Here is a 24,175-nt window from a genome sequence, read left to right on the forward strand (position 1 = left end):
CTGATATTTTTTACCTCTGACATTTTTATCTCTGACCTTTTTTTACCTCTGATATGATTTTTACCTCTGGAATGTTTGTCTCTGACATTATTACCTCTGACGTTTTTATTTCTGACATGTTTACCAGGCACCATTATTTTTCAGTACTGCGCTGCACGTTCTAAAACAAACAAAGTAAATGTTCCTTCAAAACAAAACCATGGAAATCGAACACTTACATTCATTTCAGCGAGGCCAATCTTATGTACAATTACAATGATAACTCTCTTTCTCTCTCTCGCTCTCTTCCCTCCAAATGCTTTTGATATGATATTGAAAAAAAAATCGATAATTCCACAATTTGTAATCCTATCAGACTAAAAAAAAAATCATCTTCCCCTCCTGAAAACATATTTTCATGTACACATGGTCCCCGAGTCAGGAACTGTCTCGACAGTGATATAAAATATATATTTCATTTTCTTTAACGTACCCTTCATTGTTATGGCAAGCATATCCTTGGGATTTTGAAGAATGTTACGTCATTTGAATGCATTGTATCATTATTTCACTTGCGTACCTTGTTAATTTGCATTTCGTTGAAAATGAATAAATCCTGAATTGAAATGAGTTAACTACCTGTGAAACGAACCAGAGACCACAAACACGTTGACTTCCTTTGTGTGTGTGTGTGTGTGTGTGTGTGTGTGTTTGTTTGTGTGTGTGTGTGTGTGTGATTGTGTGTTTAAAAAATGGTTGTTTATAAAAAAATCTCTTACCAAATAACGTTAGTCGTGTCGTACTCGCCTCCCATACCCACTTCGATGACAGCAACGTCCACCTTTATAAGACAAATTCATCAGGGCGAAGTGACAGACAATACGATGCAATTAATTACAGATCAATAAGATTGTGCAAGCTTTGTTTCATTTCAAAACCTACCCATACTTATTTCTTAGGGGCAAAAGTTACCGTCTTGGTATTTAGATATATAGACACTAAGTTGTACCTATATATAACGTACGAATGTGAATGTACTGTTCTAGTTTCTTGGGCCATTTCACACACACACACACACACACCCACACACATACATACCCACACATACATTTATAGATTCTGATCAAAATCTGTTATACCTCTCGTCTTTTTTTTTCCAGATTTGCTTTTGTGACATAGTTTAGTCACAGTATCTTTACATCACTATATACGTAGTTTATCGGCGGCCATCCAAGTAAGGCTCTACTTATGCATATAATTTCCTAAACATACAGTTTTCACCATCCTAAAAGCAATAAGCTTCTCTGTTACATTTCATACTTTACAGCAAAGTAATCAATAACATCTTATCTCATACATTAGAGGCGCACAAATATCTTACATCTGAAAGAGCGTATTGATCAATGCGGTGGTTCGAAGGCGTTTATTGTTTTTTTTAAGGAAGTATATAGGTTTCTGTGTCAATCTTCTTATTACCTCCGCCAAGGGAGGAGGTTATGTTTTTGTTACCGTTGGTTTGTTCGTTAGTTAGTTCGTTCGTTAGTTAGTTAGTTTGTCCGTGTGCAAAATAACTAAAAAAGTAGCTAACGTATTGGGATGAAACTTGCAGAAAAGGTTGAGAATGACACAAGTACCAAACGATTAACTTTTGGTAGTGATCCGAAAATTTTGGGGAAATTTATGAAGGATTTTTGACATTTTGGCAGGTAGGGTCAATGAACTTGGGAGTTCAGGCTGCGCGTATTTGAGGTTTGCCTGCGCGCATTTGAGGTTTGCCTGCGCGCACTAAAGTGCGTGCTCTAGTTTCTGCTGGGGTGAGGCGCGCCGTGCAGCTGAGTGTTTATGACGTAACAAAGGCTTCTATATTGGGAAATCTGGCAACTATCAGCACACAATGCTATAACAGTACGTATGGGTGGAAATCACTGATATCTCTACGGAAGAACAAGATCAGTGGTGAAAATGATTTGCATGCTTGGCGGAGGTCTGCGCTCTCAGAGTGCTTTTCTAGTTATCATTCAATCACGATGACACTTCGCAGCCAGAAATTATAAGATGTAAGCGATATACTTTATATATATATATATATATATATATATATATATATGAAGAGTTTGTTCGCTAAACACGATAAGTCCATTTTTGAAGATTTTGAAGTACAGTCTCTCTCATAAAGTACAAAATGATATCTTTTAATTGATATACTGGTCACTACATAAAAAGGTACATTTTTGAAGTTATGGTCAAAAGAAGCAAAACTTTTCTTATTATTCTCTTTATTTTTCTTGACCTTTAATCGCAAATATCTCCATTTGGCAAATATGGACTTATCGGTTTTTGCAAACAAACTCTTCATATATATATATAATATATGCATATATAAATATATATGTAGTATCTATATTATATATATATATAATATATATATTATATGTATATATATATATATATATATATATATATATATATATATTGGTAAATGTAAATGTATTGGACATACTAAAGTATAAGTATGAATTGTGAGTCTTTGCGATACACATAGATTCGGAATTTCTGTGCGTCCTCACTCTGGTATCTATGATGCAATGTATTGCACGATAAATGTGTGGCGCTCCGACGAAATGAGTCATAAGTCGCACGGGGAGTTTTCCCGCAATGAGCCGAAAATGAAGGGGAAGCACTGCTCCGGTCGAATTTTTTTTTTGTTACGGATTTTGATTCCTTGATGTTTTATCTGTTTGTACAGAAAATTTCAGCGTGTAAGAATGAGTACAAGTGTCCCAAATCACAGTTTTTCTGAGACAATTTTTTTCGGTTACATTTTTTTCGAACGTTCGCCTTTGCGTTGCGTTTCGCATCTATTGTTCTTGCCCGATCGAGACTCCGCCTCCGTTGCTAGGGTGTATGCTAATGAGGCATTGCTCTTGACCCCATTGAAGACAAAACAAAGCATGATGCGCGCGGCGGCGTCGGCGGCCAAGCGGCGAGGGCTTTAGAATATTACGCAATAATAGTGAGCTGACCAAGGCTATCGATTGCATGACCAGCGAGTTTCGTTTTATACATGCCCTCCATTTCATGAAGTGGTGATTGATGTGACGCACAAATCGCGCTGAAAAAAAATAATTCCATCGAACGATCACGCAAAATTTATGATACTTTATCTATGAGCCAATACAATGATCATATATCGAACATGAAACCTCTTTATGCGAGTGTGTACTTTTACAACGGTTTTTAATTGGCCTCATTAATGAATTCATTCAAATAATCATAACTTTCTTTCCCTGGTATGTGACTTGCTGTTTAAAGTTCATCTCTGGAGATATAGTAGGGCCTAAGTTGTCAATTAAATGTATTATCGTTTTTATAAAGTCGACAATTCGTGTGATAATTCGCCAAATGTATGTAATGCGTACTATTATTTCCCTGGTTAATAAAACTTATTGCCCTATTTCTTATGATGGTTTGTGCCGTGACGGTATGGAGAGAAATCGGAAGACAAACATTATTAATGCCCAAATAGGTCGTGTTCCCTTTTGAGGATATTCTGACTCTTGTCATCTGTGTATTTTTTAGAAGTAGGACCTAATTGAGAAAGGGACAGAAAGCTGTGTCGCTACTCAAAAGTGTGTTTTTTCATTAGGTGATCCGAGTATCCTCTCGGATCACCTTCTGTATCTGTACGGATTCTTTGTTCTTCTTTAGGTGATCCGAGTATCCTTCGGATCACCTTCTGTATCTGTACTGATTCTTTCTTTATTTCTCCTCAAAAGTTGTACAGAGGTTAGCTCAGAAAGTGCATTACCTATCAATATCAAATTTATACCATATATGTATCATGTCGCAAAGACGACAGCGCAAGTAAAATCATAGTGATCAGTTGACCGTGACGTCACTATGACGTCATTATATGAAAACACATTTTCATGCATATCTCCTTAATGGAATGGAATATTTCAATGAAATTTACGTCACATATATTTCAAGTCAAGTGAATTCTACTCATTTTCTCAAAATTCATTTTTATCTCAAAACGCGCGCGTACGCGCGCGTGGAAATATTTGTATGCTCAAAACGAGCTAAAAATTTTTTTGCGCACGTTTCAGACCATTTCGAGCATTTTTTGAAAAATTGAAAAAATTGGACGGACGCGTACGCGCGCGCACATATTCGCACACACAGCTCATATGCAATAGAAATTTCCCGTTTTTTCACACGGATCGGATGTCCAAAATGTCAGGAAATATTTCTACCAAGTTTCAAGTCGATCCGACTCAATATGACGTCATACGGGCCCGTCAAATTCAAAATTCCGCGCGTGCGTCAATAGGGATACACAGTGCAACTATGCCAAAAAACCGCCAATTTTAAATCGGATTTTACTCGTCAGGATGGACGGTGACCCCCCATTTTCTTGACACATTCTGAAAGCTGATGAGTTGTACATATCAATTCATGGGTTGGTTATGCTGACAAAATGATTAAAAGATATCAAATTTCTTAATAAAGTAAAAAAAGTAAATTTTCAAAATGACGTCATCAAATTTCAAGTTTACTCGAGCGTATCTCACTTATCCATTGCCAATTTTCACCCAAATTTCAATATGATGTAGCTTATGGAATGTTCTTTCAGGAATATTATTACACAATTTTGATTAGATGACGACATCACCTCGAAAAAAATGATTGAAGGTAACCTTGTCAAATTTGATCAGTTTACGTGTAATTTCTATGGGAGTGCAATTTTTATGGAAATGAAAATTGACATGACTATCTTTATCGAGCACTAGCTCACTTACCCTTCGGTGAATTTCTCCAAGATTTTAATATGTTGTAGCTGAGACGTAGGGCTATCGTATTGTGCCCTTCATTTTTTTATACGTTGTCGGGATCATGTCTAAAAACTTGGTTGAAATTAAAGCTTATCTTCGATGTATTGAAATATTTCTGTCTTTCTGCAACTTTCTGTGCAATAACTCAAGAAAAACATACCCTATCACCACCATATTTTGCATATGTTTAGTTCATGTCACGAACGTTATTTTACAAGATAACAACTACTTGATCAGACGCCATCTTGGGTATGTAAAGTAGGGTCAAAGGTCATAGATGTTTCATCCTGTATCTTGATAAATACATGTCCTATCTTTCCCATATTTTGCACACGTAAAAACCATGTTACAGGGATCATTTCACAAAATAATCACATTTTGCTCAGATGCCATCTTGTCGGTGCAAAGTGGGGTCAAAGGTCATATGCACTTCTTTTTCTATCTTCGTTATGACGTGTTATCTCTATGGGAGGGAATTTTTTAGATGTGAAAATTGATATGACTCTCTTTATCGAGCACTATCTTACTTATGCTTCGGTGAATTTCTCTCAGATTTTAACATGTTGTAGCTGAGACTTTACACTATCAGGACTCGAATCATTGATTTAAAAAAAAAATCGGATCACCTAATTTGTCAGTGTTGACAAATTCCGGTTCTAGTTTTGTTTTGTTTTTTGATCAGAATGTGTGTAATGATAGCTGTTTGTCGTGTATTGCGTGTAGCTGACATGTGAGAGGTCAAGTCTGCAAAGAATTTGGCTAACAGCTTTGCGAAGTAGCAGCGCTAATTGCCCATTGAATTGCGTATTCTGAGGAATTTCGAATGAAAGAACTCGGACGACACTGTTCACGCCTTGTATCCGAATAAACCCCGCATCAACGAAGCCTTAAACAATGAAAGGTAAACTTCCTGCTATCAAGGGGTGGATAATCACGCAACCAGTGTTCTTTCGTCGCCATTGATCATGTTGATAGCAGAATCAGTGACGGAATGGAGTAACAGTGTTGGAGGATCGGCATTATGTCTGCTAATTTGCAAAAGAATTTTTCAGTCCCCTTTTGTCTTCAGAACCACAGTCAGGGACGCTAACTTACTCTATCTCCTACAAGCTGTCGTTACTATCTTAAAACGTGAATTTTATGAAAGGTTAAAAGTGATCGCGGAATCAGTTCTTCTGCGTGACACATGCAGGCTTTTATAATAGCATACCAAGCTTAAATCGTTTACCTGTATAGAAAGGGCAGGGATACACACTTATCGCAATCATCCGGATTTGAGAGTGATACACCGTCTACTACTTTTCTTCATCTTTCCCCCAACAAAGACCATGGTAATTCAAAACAGACAAACAAACAAACTAACTAACTAACAAACCAGCAGTTGCATTATATCAGAACGTATACAAATTTTTGTGTTTCATGTATGTATCATCTCTTGATGTATAGTAGCGTATCCGGGCACTTACCCCCTGGGCAACTACCCTCCTGATAATTACCACCCGGATAATTACCCCCAGGTCTATTCCCCCTTAGGGCAACAACCCCCCGGACAACTACCCTCCTAGGGCAATCACCCTCCAGGGCCATTACCCCCTAGGACAACTACCACCCGGTCGCGTATTTTTTATTTACACGCAAGCCTGTGGCGTTTGGCAATTAAATTCAATGAAACCGCTCCTGATGCGTCTATGCTTACTACGCTCGGGTTGTGTGTTGCGAAGAGTTCTGTGAGTATTTCTGTGGTACTAGTACCCTCCGCTCGCGACGTTTCGATTCGTACACGTTCATCAGTGAGTGTGTGCACGCGCTGTGAAGGTTTTGCTCGCCGTGGTAGACCCTCATCCAATTACTACTAGTAGTAGTACGTATAAATACGTGTAAAAACGGGTGAGAGTGCGAAAAACAACACAATACGAAAAAAAAATCTGACAAGAAGGGGGGGGGGAGAGAGAATCATAAGGAAAGAGATAAAAAAAGCAATGAATATTCTGTGATATCTCATCAATCATCATTCATGCACAACAGTGATCAATATTATTGCGGGTTCCATGGAAGACCACAACTTTATTGGTGTATGATGGGGATGAGTATAGGCTGGCTCTTAATGGGCTACAGTGACCAAAGATTATACAGTGTATAGTCTATAAGTCCAAACATGTTGCGAATTCACGTATTGGCTACAATATATGTGGGGGGGGGGGGGACTGAAGGTGAAGCCAATCCTGCCCGACCCCTCCCCCCCCCCTTCCCCACCGATATTGAAACACATATCGACCAATAGGCCTACACATGACGAGTAATGTATAATGTAATAATGTAACAAGTTTCGATCTCCGTTGATTGGTGATTGAAATATTGACAGGAAAGATTGAAGGGAAAAGGAGTGGAGAAGAAGCGCATGGATGGAAAGCTTGAAGGGAGAGTAGTTGAAAGTTATGGAATAGGCTATACAATGGTATATGACTGTCATGTATCAGAAAGTTGTGAAATAACATGATCGCTTAAATCTATATACATTGTATGTACATGTATTTATTTCTCAGCCTCCAACCCCTCTGTTATATCTGTTGCTATTAAAGGCCCCTAAATTCATCTTCATACTGATGGTATATATTATTCTGCTTCTCAAACCTGCTCCTCTTTTCTTCATACTACTTTCAAAGACTCACCCTGCATATTAATTTTCCGACCTCTCTCGACTTCCTCCTTTTTCAAATGCATAAATGACTCGTGTATATTTTCCCTTCCTCGATCACTGCTTGAATTATCATACAATTTATTTGTTTCTCATACTCTCTCTGTCTCTCCCCTTCTCTCTTTCTCATTTTAAAACTTTACAATGTTTGTTTACAAGACCACTTTCTACTCTCTACATTGATCAGTTTGTCTAGAAACATTGTTAAGTCAGTGCAAATATGCATGAAGGAAAATTACACCACTATTGCAGGAATTCATTATGCATTTTATTCACTTCTTTATGTTCAAGCACTTTTTTTTTTCATGAAGGTATATGAGTATACAGATGGAATCTGATCCTCCAATATCCAAGAAGTATTGTAATATATACAAACTAGAACTATCACTCAATGTTGTACTAACACAGTTACTGACATTTGCCACATCTCAAGTAAAGTGCTCAAAACCTGAGTGAGTAAGTAAATAAATCAACAATTTCTGTGATTTTCATTAAAAATACTGTTACCATGGCAACACAATGTTTGACATTAAGAAAAAAATGAAGTTTTCCCAACTCTATCATAGCTGTCACATGTGCCAAATTTCAAGTCATTAAACTGACGGAGTTAAGTTAATTCACATGTTATTGTATGATTTTTATTCAAAATAAAATTATGCTGTCACCATATTGTGTCGAGCCCATGCACTAATGTCAATAATATTCGACCACTAATGGCTGTCGTATCTTTAAGCTATATGCTTATTTGACGACATTCTTCTGCATTTACACTCCCGATCTTGTGCCATAATTCAGTGAGATCATTTTCCGAATGGTTCCCAATCGACGTGTTCTCTTACTCTTTTCGTTAATCTGTACACGTACATGTATATCTCAGTTTTATATTCGAATGTACACACTGTACGTTCCATTCTCTTGTAAACAACAAGAAATGACTATTTCATTTTTGTAATATATATGATCGATGCAGAAAATTCCTAATAAATCAATGTAAATTTGGATCGTGTAATGTCATAACAACCACTATATGTCATAAGACGTCAACGACAAGTGTCATAACGACCACTAATGTCACGACAAGTCGACGACAAATGTCATAATGACCACTATAACGTCTTAACATGTCGACGATGAATGTCAAAATCGGATTGACCACAACATAATGTCATAACACGTCGACGACAAAAATGTCAAAATATCAATTTTTACTGCAAATGTTGTAACAATGTCGACGACAAATGTCATAACGACCACTAATGTCTTAACACGTCGACGACAAACGTCATAATGACCACAAATGTCATAACATCGGACAAATATCAAAGTCGGATTAGCCACAAATGTCATAACACGTCGACGAGAAATGTCATAATGACCACAAATGTCATAACATTGGACAAATATCAAAGTCGGACTAACCACAAATATCATAACACGTCGACGACAAATGTCAAAATTTCTGTTTTTACTGCAAATGTCATAACACGTCGACGACAAATGTCAAAATCGAATTAACCACAAATGTCATAACGCGTCGACCACAAATGTCAGAATTTCCAAATTTACTGCAAATGTCATAATGCGTCACAGGGGAGGATCCAGGAATTCCGTAAAGGGGAGGCACCTTTACAAAATCAAAGGTTGGCGCAACCTCCTCCCCTTATTATATAGAGACGGGGAGGGGCGCCGCGCCCCCTTTAGATCAGCGACTGCGTCAGCCACAGGTTAATGGCAAAACCCAATGCTTGCATCACAGGGAGGCGACTTTTCAAAACTATACAAGCTGGCGCAACCCCCTATTTTTTTCTTTTTATTTCTGTTGTTTTAACAAAAACAGAAAGGTTCATCAAAGGGGGTGCGCCCCCTCTCAACCGGCGATTGCGTCATCCACAAAATAATTATGTCAAACTCATTGCTTGCATTTCATGGGCGGATCCAGGAATTCCGTAAAGGGGAGACACCTTTTCAAAATGAAAGGCTGGCGCAACCCCCTCCCCTTATTATTTTCCTCTTATTTCTTTTGTTTACACGAAAAAAGAAAGAGAAGAAAGGAGTGGGTGCGGCAGTCTTTACTTTTGCAAGGGGCGCCTCGCCTTTACGGAATTCCGTGATCCGCCCCTGTAATGCAGCATTGGTTTTGCCATTAACATTTGTGGTCGTGTAACACATCGTGTTATGACATTTGCAATAAAAATGGAAATTTTTGACATTTGTCTTCGACATGGTATATGACATTAGTGGTCATTATGACATTTGTCGTCGACGTGTAATGACATTAGCGGTCGTTATGAACTTTGTCGTCGAAGTGTTATGACATTAGCGGTCGTTATGAAATTTGTCGTCTACGTCTTATGACATAAGTGGTTGTTATGACATTACACGATATAAATTTGAATTAATTAGGAATTTTCTGCATCGATCATATTTTACAAAAATGAAATAGTCATTTCTTGTTGTTTACAAGAGAATGGAACATACAGTGTGTACATTCGAATATAAAACTGAGATATACATTGTACGTGTACAGATTAAAGAAAAGAGTAAGAGAACACGTCGATTGGGAACCATTTGGAATAAATGATCTCACTGAATTATGGCACAAGATCGGGAGTGTAAATGCAGAAGACTGCCGTCAAATAAGCATATATAGCTTAAAGATACGACAGCCACATTAGTGGTCGAATATTGTTGACATTGATGGGCTCGACACAATATGGTGACAGCATAGTTTTATTTTAAATGAAAATCATACAATGATATTGTGAATTAACTTAACCCCCTCAGTTTTTGAGCATTTGACTTGAAATTTGGCACATGTGACAGCTATGATATAGAGCTGTGCAAACTTCATTTTTTCTTAATGTCAAACATTGTGTTGCCATGGTAACAGTATCTTTAATGAAAATCATAGAAATTGTTGATTTATTTACTTACTCAGGTTTTGGGCATTTTACTTGAGATGTTAGTGTTAAAGTACAACATTGAGTGATAGTTCTAGTTTGTATTACAATACTTCTTGGATATTGGAGGATCAGATTACATTTGTATACTCAGTATATCTTCATGAAAAAAAAAAGTGCTTGAACATAAAGAAGTGAATAAAATGCATAATGAATTCCTGCAATCCGTTATAGTTGTGTAATTTTCCTTCGTACATATTTGCACGTGACTGTACACGTTTCTAGACAAACTGATCAATGTAGAGAGTTATAGAAATTGGTCTTGTAAACAAACATTGTAAAGTTTTAAAATGAGAAAGAGAGAAGGGGGAGAGACAGAGAGAGTATGAGAAACAAATAAATTGTGTGATAATTCAAGCAGTGATCGAGGAAGGGAAAAAATACACGAGTCATATGCATTTGAAAAAGGAGGAAGTCGAGAGAGGTCGGAAAATTAATATGCAGAGTGAGTCTTTGAAAGTAGTACATATGAAGAAAAGAGGGGCAGGTTTGAGAAACAAAATAATATACCATCAGTCTGAAGATAAACTTAGGGGCCTTTAATAGCAACAGATATAACAGAGGGGGTTGGGGGCTGAGAAATAAATACATGTACATATGTATAGATTCAAGCGATCATGTTATTTCACAACTCTTATGCATGTACATGTACCATTTTTTATAGCCTATTCCATAACTTTCAACTACTCTCCCTTCAAGCTTTCCATCCATGCGCTTCTTCTCCACTCCTTTTCCCTTCAATCTTTCTTGTTAATATTTCAATCACCAATCAACGGAGATCGAAAATTGTTACATTATACATTACTCGTCATGTGTAGGCCTATTGGTCAATATGCGTGTCAATATGGGGGGGGGGTGGCGGTAGGCAGGATTGGCTTCATCGATCTTCAGTCCACCCCCCCCCCTCCTCACACAGCCAATACGTGAATTCGCAACATGTTTAGACCTAGACTATATATATCTTTATATATATATATATATATATATATATATATATATATATAAGAAAGCTTCTTTTTGATTCGCGGGATAGGCTACAATCCTTTCTCAGGCAGAGGTTCTGAATTATCGGGTCGTGCTCAGTCTGCACACAGTGAGCTGAACACCATATCAAGTATACGTGTATAATGATTGTGTGTAATGATATGGGAAAAATGCATGGGAAAATCAAAATACATGTTTATGTATTTTACGTGGAATCAGTTCCCGTCTGTTGTCTTGGCAGAAATGCACCAATCTTGCAATGTTGTTGTTTATTATTTTACCTCTCCATCACGGGTACATATGGAACGTGTTGATCAAAGTTTTTGTGATGTCGGAAAATGCGAGGATGTATTGCAGGTGGCCTATTGCAGGTGGCCTTCAATTTGTTTTTCACATTATATTGGCATGTGTAACAGACTGTAACTCACCAAGATGCCTCTTGAAATGTTTTGAAAAAAGTTCTGCTTGATTTCACATGAGCGGATGATTATCAGTTGTCTTTCTGCTATTATCTTGCGTGAAACAAAGTATTGTTTCTATTCAAAAGATAGCGTGCCAATTAATCTGCACTTACTGTTGGTGCTCTATAGGCCCTATAAGACAATCAAACCCACCTTCAGCCTAAGACATTCGTAGGCGTTGTGGTGTAGAGGGGGATCTGCACATCTCTCATGAAGCGAGACTTCTCTTTTCTTTTCTTTTCCCCACTAACAATGTGAAACAAAGATATCCGTAGACGTTGTGGTATGTAGACGTGGTAGAGCGAGACTTCTCTCGTCTTTTCTTTTCTTTTCCCCACGAACAAATAAGTTTAGCACGAAACATAGAAGCATTCGCACATACTGTTTACATTTCCCATCACATGCTTTTAAATCGGAATTTTCATGTAATTTATACATTTTGCCTGGAAAAGAATTACCAAGAACTTTTCAACACAACACATGTTCAAAAGAAACCATTTGGTTCATATATGATTTACTCTACAGAGTGATTCATAGGGGCCTACTTATCACCGTCCACGTACTCGAACAGTTTTCGCTAAAGATTTTAGTATGTTTACAAGACTGCAAACATTAGAATGATTTGCCCCTTAACAAATCAGACTACATCTCTTGAAATGTCTTCAAACGTAAATTAAAGTAATTCCTCTTAAATGATTACTCTCTTGTCTACACACACATATATATATATATATATATATATATATATATATATATATATACACGTACTGTCCTACTTTAGTGGGGGGGGGGGGAGGGTTCGACAAATTGCTCAAATCCGATTTAGTGATATTTTCCTGGAAAAAAAATATGGCTTGGAAATCAATCCTGTGAGATATGTCATTGGAATCGCCAGCGCAATATTATTTTGTTCATTTATAAGAAATAAATCGCATTTGTCACTTGCTGCCTTTTGCCAGGGTGGGGCGGTACAGGTTTGACAGATCTGCGAGAGCATTATACAGTGCAATTAATATTTCTTCACCGGGGACATGGTGATGTGCACTTTACAATTTCATGTTCAATTTTCCTAAAGAGTACACCTTAAGTGGGGCGGCGGAATTGTGTGTGTGTGTATGTGTGTGTTTTAAGTGTGGGGGTGGGGTAGGGCTCCGGGGCAGCGTTTTTGGCAAGGGTCAATGGTCGATTTTTTAATTATGCTTTTTCCGTTTTCAGTATGCACCAGACCAGATTAATAAATAGGACCATCCAATGCTCTCTACAGAACATCATCATGTTTACCATTAATCATGATGTCAAACATCAATATTCTGATAATTTGAGGTCATTAAACTGTTGAGGTCATCAGAGGTCAAAGGTAGAAACCTGCCTGTGCTCTTTGGAATATATGAAGACAATGTCATTATTGTGTAAGTTCCCTAAAACTCCTTACTACTTTCTCCAAGCCGGCGACCAATTATTGTACAGAGGCAGATAGATATTGGATTGGTCTGTCACCTTCTCTCTGTACTGGTCGGGGGTTAAATACTCACATAGACACCAATCATCACCAAAATTCCAAAAGTAGAAGAAACTAAATATTGTTCCACAACACCAAATGTAAAATGCGTTAGAATGATAAAATTTACATGGATAACACCACTGCTACTAACGGCATATTTATTCCAACGACCTGCCTTCCTGTAGGTCTGAAACAAAAAACTTCTTCACAAACAAGTTTCTTTCCTCACAACTTAGTTTAGCATTCCACTCATCACTTAGGAACGTCTTTACGGCTTTTGAGACCATTTCATATACCGTCTTATTCTATGGGAAATGGAGGGATTTAGTTAGTAGGGAGAAATGATGCTAGTGGGTGTGGTCACTTATCTGGACATCGGTACGGTCGACGAATGAGGTCCTCGTCTGTATGTCATTGTCGATCTCGTCAGTGCGGCTGGGCCGTCCGTTGAGTGGTATGCTGTCGCGCTCTCATTAGGCTCTTCGTCACCATCACTGTCCACTTTGTATCAGTCTACCAGGGCGCTTCAACATCTCCGATGACACCAGTTGACTCTTTGGAGTTTGTAATTGCACTCCAAATTGGCGTAAACCAAAGTTTTGTCTTATCGTGACGCACAGTTTCTCCTCATGTGCTGCTGCTCGCCGATTCAGTTACGACAGTCAGATCCTCATCACATTCACAGCGTCGATAAAGATTAGTTGATTGACTTGGAGGGGGCATGATGTACCAAGGAAGGGGAACTCCTGTCTTTATCTCTGTGGTCTCCAACTATTCTCAAAGTTCCTCAAAGTTCCAAAATGCTCTGCAGCCTTTGCTTCACTATATAGTGTGAAGCCGCTCCCATTGTGCTTGCCACTCTAACTGATTTCTCGGCTCAGACATGTTTTTTATAACTAATTTACTAACAAACTTCCTTTCTCTAAAGAATTTCATTGGCTCAATCTTATATTGGGGTGTGGTGTTCACTAGAAATTAATTCCTTATTGGTCAAAATGTTCAATTTGCTCCTCCTATTCGTTTCTGTGAGAATTCAATTTTCTAATGATTCATCTCAATTTCTGATTAATTCGCCCACTGTCTTTTAGTTTCTTCATTCACTTCTTCTCTGTAACCACTGGTAAAGACTTTATTGTTTCTTGTATATTAAAATGACAAACCAAATGGATACTAGAGATTGTAATTTGTCATTACTGACAAATTAAGGTGATCCGATTTTTTTTTAAATCAATGATTCGAATCCTGATGACCATCATTACAGGTTTCATCTGTGTTTAGAGACATTGGCCGTGTGATGTTTGGATTCTCATTTAGAAAAGGAAGTCTGCCATCTTTGGTACCAAATTCTGTATACACTAGATAACGAAGATACAGCAACAAATACATACGACCTTTGACCCACCTTTACACTCCCAAGATGGCATCTGAGGAAAAAGTGGTTATTTTGTGAAATGATTCTTGCGACGTCGTCTATACGTGTGCAAAATATGGGAAAGATAGGACAGGTATTCACCAAGATACTAGATGAAAAATTTATGACCTTTGACCCTAATTTACATACCCAAGATGTTGTCAGATCAAGTAGTTGTTATTTTATGAAATAATGTACGTGACATGAACTAAACATGTGCCAAAGATGGGGGTGATAGGGCCTGTTTTTTTCTTGAGTTATTGCAAAGAAAGTTGCAGAAAGAAAGAAATATGAAAATACATCGAAGATAAGCTTTCATTTCACCAAGTTTTTTGACGTGATGCCGACGTCGTATGAAAAAGTGGAGGGCACACGTTCGCTAGCCCAAAGTCTCAGCTACAACATATTAAAATCTGGGAGAAATTCACCGAAGGTTAAGTGAGCTAGGGCTCGATAAAGACAATCACGTCAATTTTCACATCTAGAAAAATTCTCTCCCATAGAGATGACACGTCATAGCGAAGATACAGAAAGATGTACATATGACCTTTGCCCCCACTTTGCACAGACAAGATGGCATCTGAGCAAAAAGTAGTTATTTTGTGAAATGATCCTTGTAATATGGTCTTTGCGTGTGCAAAATATGGGAAAGATAGAACAGGTATTCACCAAGATACAGGATGAAACATTTATGACCTTTGACCCTAATTTACATACCGAAGATGGTGTCTGCTCAAGTAGTTGTTATTTTATGAAATAATGTACGTGACATGAACTAAACATATGCAAAAGATAGGTGTGATAGAAGAAATATCTCAATACATCGAAAATAAGCTTGAATTTCAACCAAAATTTTTGACGTGATCCCGACATCGTATGAAACAATGAAGGGCACATTTACGGTAGCGTAAAGTCTCAGCTAGAACATATTAAAATCTGGGAGAAATTCACCGAAGGGTAAGTGAGCTAGTGCTCGAGAAAGATAGTCGTGTCAATTTTCATTTGCAGAAAAACTGCACTCCCATAGAGATAACACGTAAACTGGTCAAATTTGACAAGATTACTTTCAATCCATTTTTACGAGGTGATGCTGATATCCAATCAAAATTTTGTAATTTTATGTTTGCAAGAACATTAAATAAACTACAACATACTGAAATCTGGGTGAAAATTGATAAAGGATTGATAAGATACGCTTGACTAAATTTGAAATTTGATGACGTCATTTTGAAAATTTACTTTTTTTACTTTATTAAGAAATTTGATATCTTTTAATCATTTTGCCAGCATTACCACCCCATGAAATGGCATGTACAACTCATCAGCTTTCAAAATATGTAAAGAAAATGGGGGGTCACCGTCCATCCTGACGAGTAAAATCGGATTGAAAATTGGCGGTTTTTTGACATAGTTGCATTGTATATCGCCATTGACGCGCGCGCGGAATTTCAACTTTGACGGGCCCGTATGACCTCATATTGAGTCGGATTGACTTGAAACTTGGTAGAAATATTCCTTGACATTTCAAACATCCGATCCGTGTGAAAAAACGGGATATTTTTGTCGCATATGAGCTTTGCGTGCGTATATGCGCGCGCGCGTACGCGTCCGTCGATTTTTTCTGAAATACTCCAAATGACCTGAAACGTGTGCAAAACAATTTTGAGCTCGATTGGAGCATGTTAAAATTTCAACGCGCGCGTACGCGCTCATTTACCAGGTTCGCGATACAAATTTTATGAGATATATCGATAGAACTTGACTTGAACTATATGATATGTAAATCTTATTGAGAAATTCCATTCCATTAATGAGATACGAATGTGAACGTGATTTCAGATAATGACGTCATAGTGACGTCATGGTTGTCTGATCACAATGATACATTAGATCTGTCGTCCTTATGACGTGATACATATATGGTGTAAGTTTAAAAGTGATAGGTGAATGACTTTTTGAGTTAACCGCTGCACAACATTTGAGGAGAAAGAAATAAAGAAGAAAGATTCAGTACAGATACAATAGGTGATCCGAGAGGATACTCGGATCACCTAATTAGTGTCCTTATGACAACCAACGTCATCGTTGTTCTGGGTCGTTGTCCCTGAATTTGTCTTTGGAGTTCCTGTTTGACCCACTCCACTAAACAATAAATGCTAGAATAGAGGGATACATTCTGGCAGGAGGGCCACCTTCCAGCTCAGAGGGTCATTTATGTTTGGGGATCAGAGGGCAAAAACACGTCATCACGTTATTCCCCGTAATTTGGCGCGGGGCTTTGGGGATGGAGAGTGCTGACCACTAGCGGGGAAAGTAGCCAATGTCAAACTCATGAATTCCTTTCACCATAGAATTTTCTTGGAAGAGGGGGGTTTGAAAAAAAGGGAACAGCTGGAAGGAAGATACTAGTAAACGGTTTTAAAAACTCCAAGAAGAGGAAAATACTTAGCATATTGGTGTCACAGGGTGTCTAGGAAAACGACTGCAGTGATCTGTTTTCTTTTACTCTCTATTCTATTCTATTCTATTCTATTTTATCCTTTATTATAAACATGTGCTAGTAGCCATCTGGGCTACAATTGTGTTTGTTTTGTACATCCTCTAAAGATCACCAGAGGTCAAAGGTAGAGCCCTGTCTGTGCTCTTTGGAATATGAAGACAATTTCTTGTAAAACAGATATGCTTGTTTTGTACATCTTAACCATGTTTATCATTAACTAATGCCACCACAGATCAATATTATGATATTTTGAAGTCATTGACCTCTAAAGGTCTCCAGAGGTCAGAGGTAGAAACCTGTCTTTGCTCTTTGGAATATGAAGACAGTTTCATTGTAAAACAGATAGCTTGTTTTGCACATCTTAATCATGTTTATCATTAACTAATGCCACCACAGATCACTATTATGGTATTTTGAGGTCATTGACCTCTAAAGGTCATCAGAGGTCAAAGGTAGAAACCTGTCAATGCCCTGTGGAATCAGAAGAATTGTAGTACAAATGCATATTTAGTGCAGCGTAACCAACGTCTAGGCCTATCTTTCACAAATGCCTTCAAACATCAATATTATGATATTTGAAGTTCATTGACCTCTGGAGGTCATCAGAGGTCAAAGCAGACTTATCTCCCGATCTTAAAATGAATCTCATGGTATGTACTAACACTGGTGAAAGTTTCATGCTTTAGTCAAATTTTGCACAATTCTCATGATTTTGAGGGCTTAACCGCTCTACTATATCATCTCGTGCATCCTGTACTCTATGTGCAATGCACTCATCATAGAGACAAGGTTGCCTTCACCCAAACTGTTTAGATTTTGCCACTGGAAGACTCTGATGACTGATCACATACAGTGGCTGTGCACCTATAAGAACGCTGGGCTGACCACAGGATGTCTATCCAGTTAAGTCGTGGAGGAGATCCTGTGTGCCGATCGCGTGCTTCACTGAAGACGCAGATGCTGCCCTGTCTTGAAAGAGATCAAGGGTATAGATCTAGACCAATTTCAGCAGGTTACACTGAATCATCACTTGCTGGCAGAGAGTCTTAACCGGATCATGCAGGTGATATTACCCGCTGTCAGCGTACCCTGATTCACACATTGGATGCAAACCGGATGGCGGCATATTGGAAACAACCAATATTTGGGCATGGAGGCGCAACTCTTGGCCAGGCCCAAGTGTTAAGGAGTATCGAGCATAAAGAAGACAATTAGAGTAAATAGTAGTTCCACTCCTATTTTGAATTGAGGGTACCTAAATAGGTCATTAAAAATGCCCAAAATTGCCTGACGTAATGACCCAAACTTAATTGGATGACAATAGCAAGTTGCAAGACACAGGGTTGCTTCATGTGGAATGCATGTTATGCCTCACAGTATGTCACTTTCCAAATGGTCCATGACGTCACTTATATGCTCCAGGACCATGAGTTATTCATCGGAACCATACAGCCCACGAGCTTGACACTGACCTACACAGACCCGCCAGCTCGAAACTAGGTAGCATTGCCCATGAGCTTGACACTTATAGCAGGGCTCCACACTAACTTTTATTTTTGGTGGCCCAAAGGCAAACATCCGACATTTTTTGGTGGCGCGATCAGGCCACAAAGTCTTCATTTCTGAAATTTTGGTGGCCCGATGTGCGTTTTTGGTGGCCCCGGGCCACCGGGCCACCGTTAGTGTCGAGCCCTGCTTATAGTATAGGCAAACCAGGCCCATAAGGGTCCGACACATGGGGGTGAGGGGGAGGTCCACAAGACCTACACTGAATAGATTAAGCTTTCTGATGTAATACATATATTAATCTCGTGGGCCTTGTTTTCGTCGAGTGTCGAGTTCGCGGACCGCACAGCTTGTGGGCCGACCATATTTGATGTCGAGCTCATTGACCTTGTTCATCTAGTGTTTAGGTCACGGGATGTATGACTCGTGGGCTGCGTAACTCATGTGCTGTACGACTCGGGTTGTTCGGCTTGTGACGTATACACCTGATGAGGTGGGCCTGTTGTTTTCTAGTTAGCATCTGTCACCCTTTCATCCAGTTCAAGGGACTTAGTTTGCCATAATGCCTGTTCACAAACTATTAAGCATCAACCCAAAATATGGTACTCCTCTCCCCACCTTCCATGTTTAAGCGTACAAATTTTGTCCAGTGCAAATTGGATAATGTAAATATGTTGCACATAATTTCATGCAAGCTAGTCTGCATAACTAACCCAAACATAAATATTGTATTTGAGGTCACTGCCATCACTGATGAAGGCACGTAAGCTTCATTTCTGAAGTAACTGACCGCTCACATTCCTGAGACCTGTTACTATGAACCAATGCTTTGTGGAATATGCATACATATACTTTGATTATAACGTCAAGGCGTGATTTGTACATGATTAAACATTTAGGATTAAACCAATGAAGCCAAACATCAATATTTGCAATCCTACACAAATTTTGAACTTCTAAAAGTCTGACCTCACATTGTCCTTGGAGGTCAAAGTTGGATATACATAGGGTACCGTAATGGCCAATGTTCTGTGGGATGAGAAGACACTTCTTGTAGCATAAATGCTAATAGCATAATGCATAATTGCACACCAGGTATACAGTTAACCATTGAATATACATCAAATATCAATACCGTTTGTATTTTGATATTTTGAGGTCATTGACCTGTCACAATCCTCAGCGGTCAAAGGCAGAGACGTGTAAATAATTTCCCTTGATCTGAGGAATAAGAAACGATTCAGTTGTAACACAAATAAATGTTTAGGACATCGTTATCATGTTTATCATCAACCAATTGCACCAAATATCAAAATTCTGATAATTTGAGGTCATTGACCTCTGGAGGTCATTAGAGGTCAAAGCTAAAAACCTGTCAAGGATCTGCGGAACATTGAGGCAATTCCACTGTTAAAAAAAAAAAGGTTTTAGTACATCATTGCCGTGTTGATCATTAATCAATGACAAAATATCAATATTCTGATATTCTGATGCAGGTCATCAGAGGTCAAAGGTAAACCTGTCAGAATTCTATGGAATATGAAGACAATTCCACTGTAAGAAAAATGAGTCTTTAGTACATCATTACCATATTTAACATTAATTAATGACGCAAAATATCAATTTTTATCAAATTTTGAGGTCATTGACCTTTGGAGGTCATCAGAGGTCAATTCAGACTTACCTCCCGATCTTAAAATGAATCTTATAACATGTACTAACACTGGTGAAAGTTTCATGCTTTGGCAAATTTTGCACAATTTTTCGGCTTATCTGCTCTACTATATATATATATTATATATATATATATATATATATATATATATATATATATATATAAGCGTTAACTATATAATCTTTGGTCACTGCAGGTAGCCCATTAGGGGCCTACACATCCCCATCATACACCAATAAAGTTGTGGTCTTCCATGGAACCCGCAATAATATTGATTCCTGTTGTGCATGATTGATGAGATATCACAGAATATTCATTGCTTTTTTATCTCTTTCCTTATGATTCTCTCCCCCCCCCCCCCTCCTCCTTCTTGTCAGATTTTTTGTTTTGTTTTGTATTGTCTTGTTTTTCGCACTCTCACCCGTTTTTATACGTATTTATACGTACTACTAGTAATTATTGGATGAGGGTCTACCACGGCGAGCAAAACTTTCACAGCGCGTGCACACACTCACTAATGAACGTGTACGAATCGAATCGTCGCGAGACCACAGAAATACTCACAGAACTCTTCGCAACACACAACCACAGAATATCTGTGCACACAACCCGAGCGGAGTAAGCATAGACGTTTTACGAGCGGTTTTATTGAATTTGATTGCCAAAAGCCACAGGCTTGCGTGTAAATAAAAAATACGCCGGCGGTCATCTACCCTCCTAGGGCAACTACCCCCAAGGGCAATTACCCTTAGGTCATCTACCCCCCGGATAACTACCCCCTGGGTAACTACCCCCTGGATGACTACCCCCCGGATAGCTACCCCCCAGATAACTACCACCCGGATAACTACCCCCTGGATAACTACCCCCGGAGAACTACCCCCTGGGTAACTACCCCCCGGATAACTACCTCCAGGATAACTACCACCCGGATAACTACCCCCCGGAGAACTACCCCCCGGAGAACTACCACCCGGATTACTACCCCCCCCCCATAACCATACCCCGACCCCCACCCCCGCCCTCTCCTGATACCTACTGGACAACCCTCCCTCCCCGCCCCCCGAAAGAAGTACCACCCTTTGTAATTTTTCCATAAGTTCATAACACCATATCAGAAGATGCACCTTTCTCTTACACTGTCATCATTTACTCTTTTGGCTTGTCATTTTCTACCGTTATAACACATTAGAAGATAAACATAAGAAAAGGAGAGTTGATTTCACTGCAATTCATATTTCCTTAACATTAGCGAGGGACCCTTCGACATAAAGCCATAATTTCTGATAGGATCCGGGCACGGTTTTATGAAGTCAGTCCTGACAAGCTGTCAGTTCCACACAATTACCAATCGTTGTAGGTCGATCAAAGCAGGTCCATGGTAACAAGTCGGTGACTCGAGCTTATCAATCAAGCAGAACCCATGGTTTTATTGAAATTATTAAAGACTAACAAGATGTCATAACTGGCAACTTTTATCAAACGGTGCCCTAATCTGTCATAAGAGTAAGATTACAGCTTGTTTTACATACAAGTAGAATTGTGCTAGTTTTCAAGTTAAATGTTCTCGACACTTTAAGGGGAAATCCAGTTCATATATAAGTTAGTCTGATTAGAAAGAGTAAAATATTACGAGTTTAACGGTATTTCTTTTTTTTAACAAAACACCCCTAGTTGTTAACGAAGTCTTTTGTCCTGCACCCTCTTTTTTAATAGATCTATAGAGAGTTGTAGTTGACAGAATCCTTTTTACATTATATGGCTGCTCTGTTTTATCCCGGCCATTTCAAGAGTATTTTTTTTTTCACAAAAACTTGAATCTTTCTTGGAATAACATGCTCTTTAATATTTCGTAAGGGATTTCTAATTTTCTCACCCAAAAGATATTTAAAACCTGAAGTTAGGTCTCGACCAAAACCAGACGATATGTAGTGAAAAAATGTTGTTGTTTTTTTCAATTCAAATAGCAAACGTTGTTCGAAAATAACAATAAGAAACGTAATTTTCTGGGGCAGAGTTATTGTAAGAGGGGTGACTGTTTGGAGCCTAATTTTAATAAGGAGTAATTGTCAAGGGAGGTAATGCTCTGCGGTGATCATACCAAGGAGGTGACAATCTCTTCCCACATTCTTGATATACTAGTTGTTAATGCCCAATGATGCAGTAGGGCAATTCTGAAATGAGCGTTAACGGTATAACAGTAAAATAGTTACAAAATTGATGAAACAATGCAAAGAGAGAAAATTAAGACAGAGACGAAGAACACAAATAAAGATACAGTGCACTCCCATTACAACGAACATGGTTATAACGAAATTTCGTTCTAACGAAGCAAAACTTCTGGTCCCCAAATTATCGCCATTAAAGTCTATGGTACACAATTCGCTTATAACGAAGACGGTTATAACAAAATTTTCGTTATCACGAAGTATTTTCTGAGCACCACTGACAAAGAAAAATAAAGGAAATGTGCTCCGTTTTAACGAAATGCGGATCGCATTCGAAAATGCGTAGCGGAACAAGCATTTTTAAAGCGTCTCTGCATGAGCGAACGCATCATTGAATGTTCACTCCGTGTATCACGCATAGTTTCCGAGGGGAACTTGCATTATTGTAATACAATAATCTGAATTCAGATAAGGTTAGTTTCATTGTTCCGAAGTCCTTTAATACAAAACACAGATTCTGATACAACTAAATGTCCGTAATAGTTCGGAAATGAAATATTAAGCACATTTTGGCGTTATTCCATAACAAAGGTTCGTTAATCCGATAATAAAATATGGTCGTTATTCTCATTCTTATACGGTTCGTTAGTCCGAACATGATAGGAATTCAAAACGTTCGTTAATCGGAACATTACAAAAATATCGTTAATGCATGGTGAAAAAAGGAGAGTACACTAACAAAACTTAAGAACTGCAATCCTTATAATCGTCTTAAGATAAATAAATCTTCGAAATAACTAACCTTTCTCATTTTTTTTTCATTAACAAAATTTCTTCGGAATAACGAACCTTATTTCATTTTCGGATGAAAAAGCCTTCGGAACAAAGGACTTTCTGAATAGTGAACCTTTCTCACTTTTTGATTTATAAACCTTCAAAATGACGAACCTCATTTCATTTTCAGATCAACGAACCTTGGGAAAATGAAAAATATATTATTTTGATCTAAATCATGAACTTTCGGAATAATGATTCTTCAGAAATGCGAAACTTCAGATAAACAAACCATCGGAATCCCGGGAATGGCAAAACTTCGGAATAAGGAGCCTTCGGAGTAACGTACTTTTATAGTAAGAAAAGAACTTTTGGAATAGCGAACTGTAACCAAATCCTACACCGTCATTTTCTCCACATGTGTGACAACACAAACAACTTTATGCTCTTTTTAAAATGTAATATTTAAACGAAATTAAAAAGGTATTCTCCCATCTCACATAGCTTTCCACCGTATGAGGATTCAACAAACAAAATTTTTTATGCGTGGTTTCCTTCTTTTCCTTATACATTGCATATTATATTTGTTCGGTTATAATGAAATTTCGTTAAAACGAAAAAAAAACCAAAAAACAAAAACAAAACTGCCGGTCCTGAGCATTTCGTTTTAACGGGAGTGCATTGCACATGAACACACGAGATAAATCCCTTGTAATGAGAGAAAGA

General features: G+C 38.2%; 1 protein-coding gene across 1 annotated transcript in view; it reads right to left on the bottom strand.

Moving 5' to 3' along the window:
- The window catches only part of LOC139717623 (folylpolyglutamate synthase, mitochondrial-like), a 74,261-nt gene that overhangs the window by 26,029 nt on the left and 24,057 nt on the right, over positions 1-24,175 (bottom strand). Inside the window, exon 5 of the mRNA XM_071629129.1 lies at positions 759-820. Coding sequence (XP_071485230.1) covers positions 759-820 — 62 coding nt within the window. The remainder of the gene's footprint in view (positions 1-758; positions 821-24,175) is intronic.

This window comes from Diadema antillarum, unplaced genomic scaffold (assembly GCF_040938485.1).
Source record: "Diadema antillarum isolate AM-2024a unplaced genomic scaffold, OU_Dant_1.0 scf00000078, whole genome shotgun sequence".
Taxonomy (NCBI): Eukaryota; Metazoa; Echinodermata; class Echinoidea; order Diadematoida; family Diadematidae; genus Diadema; species Diadema antillarum.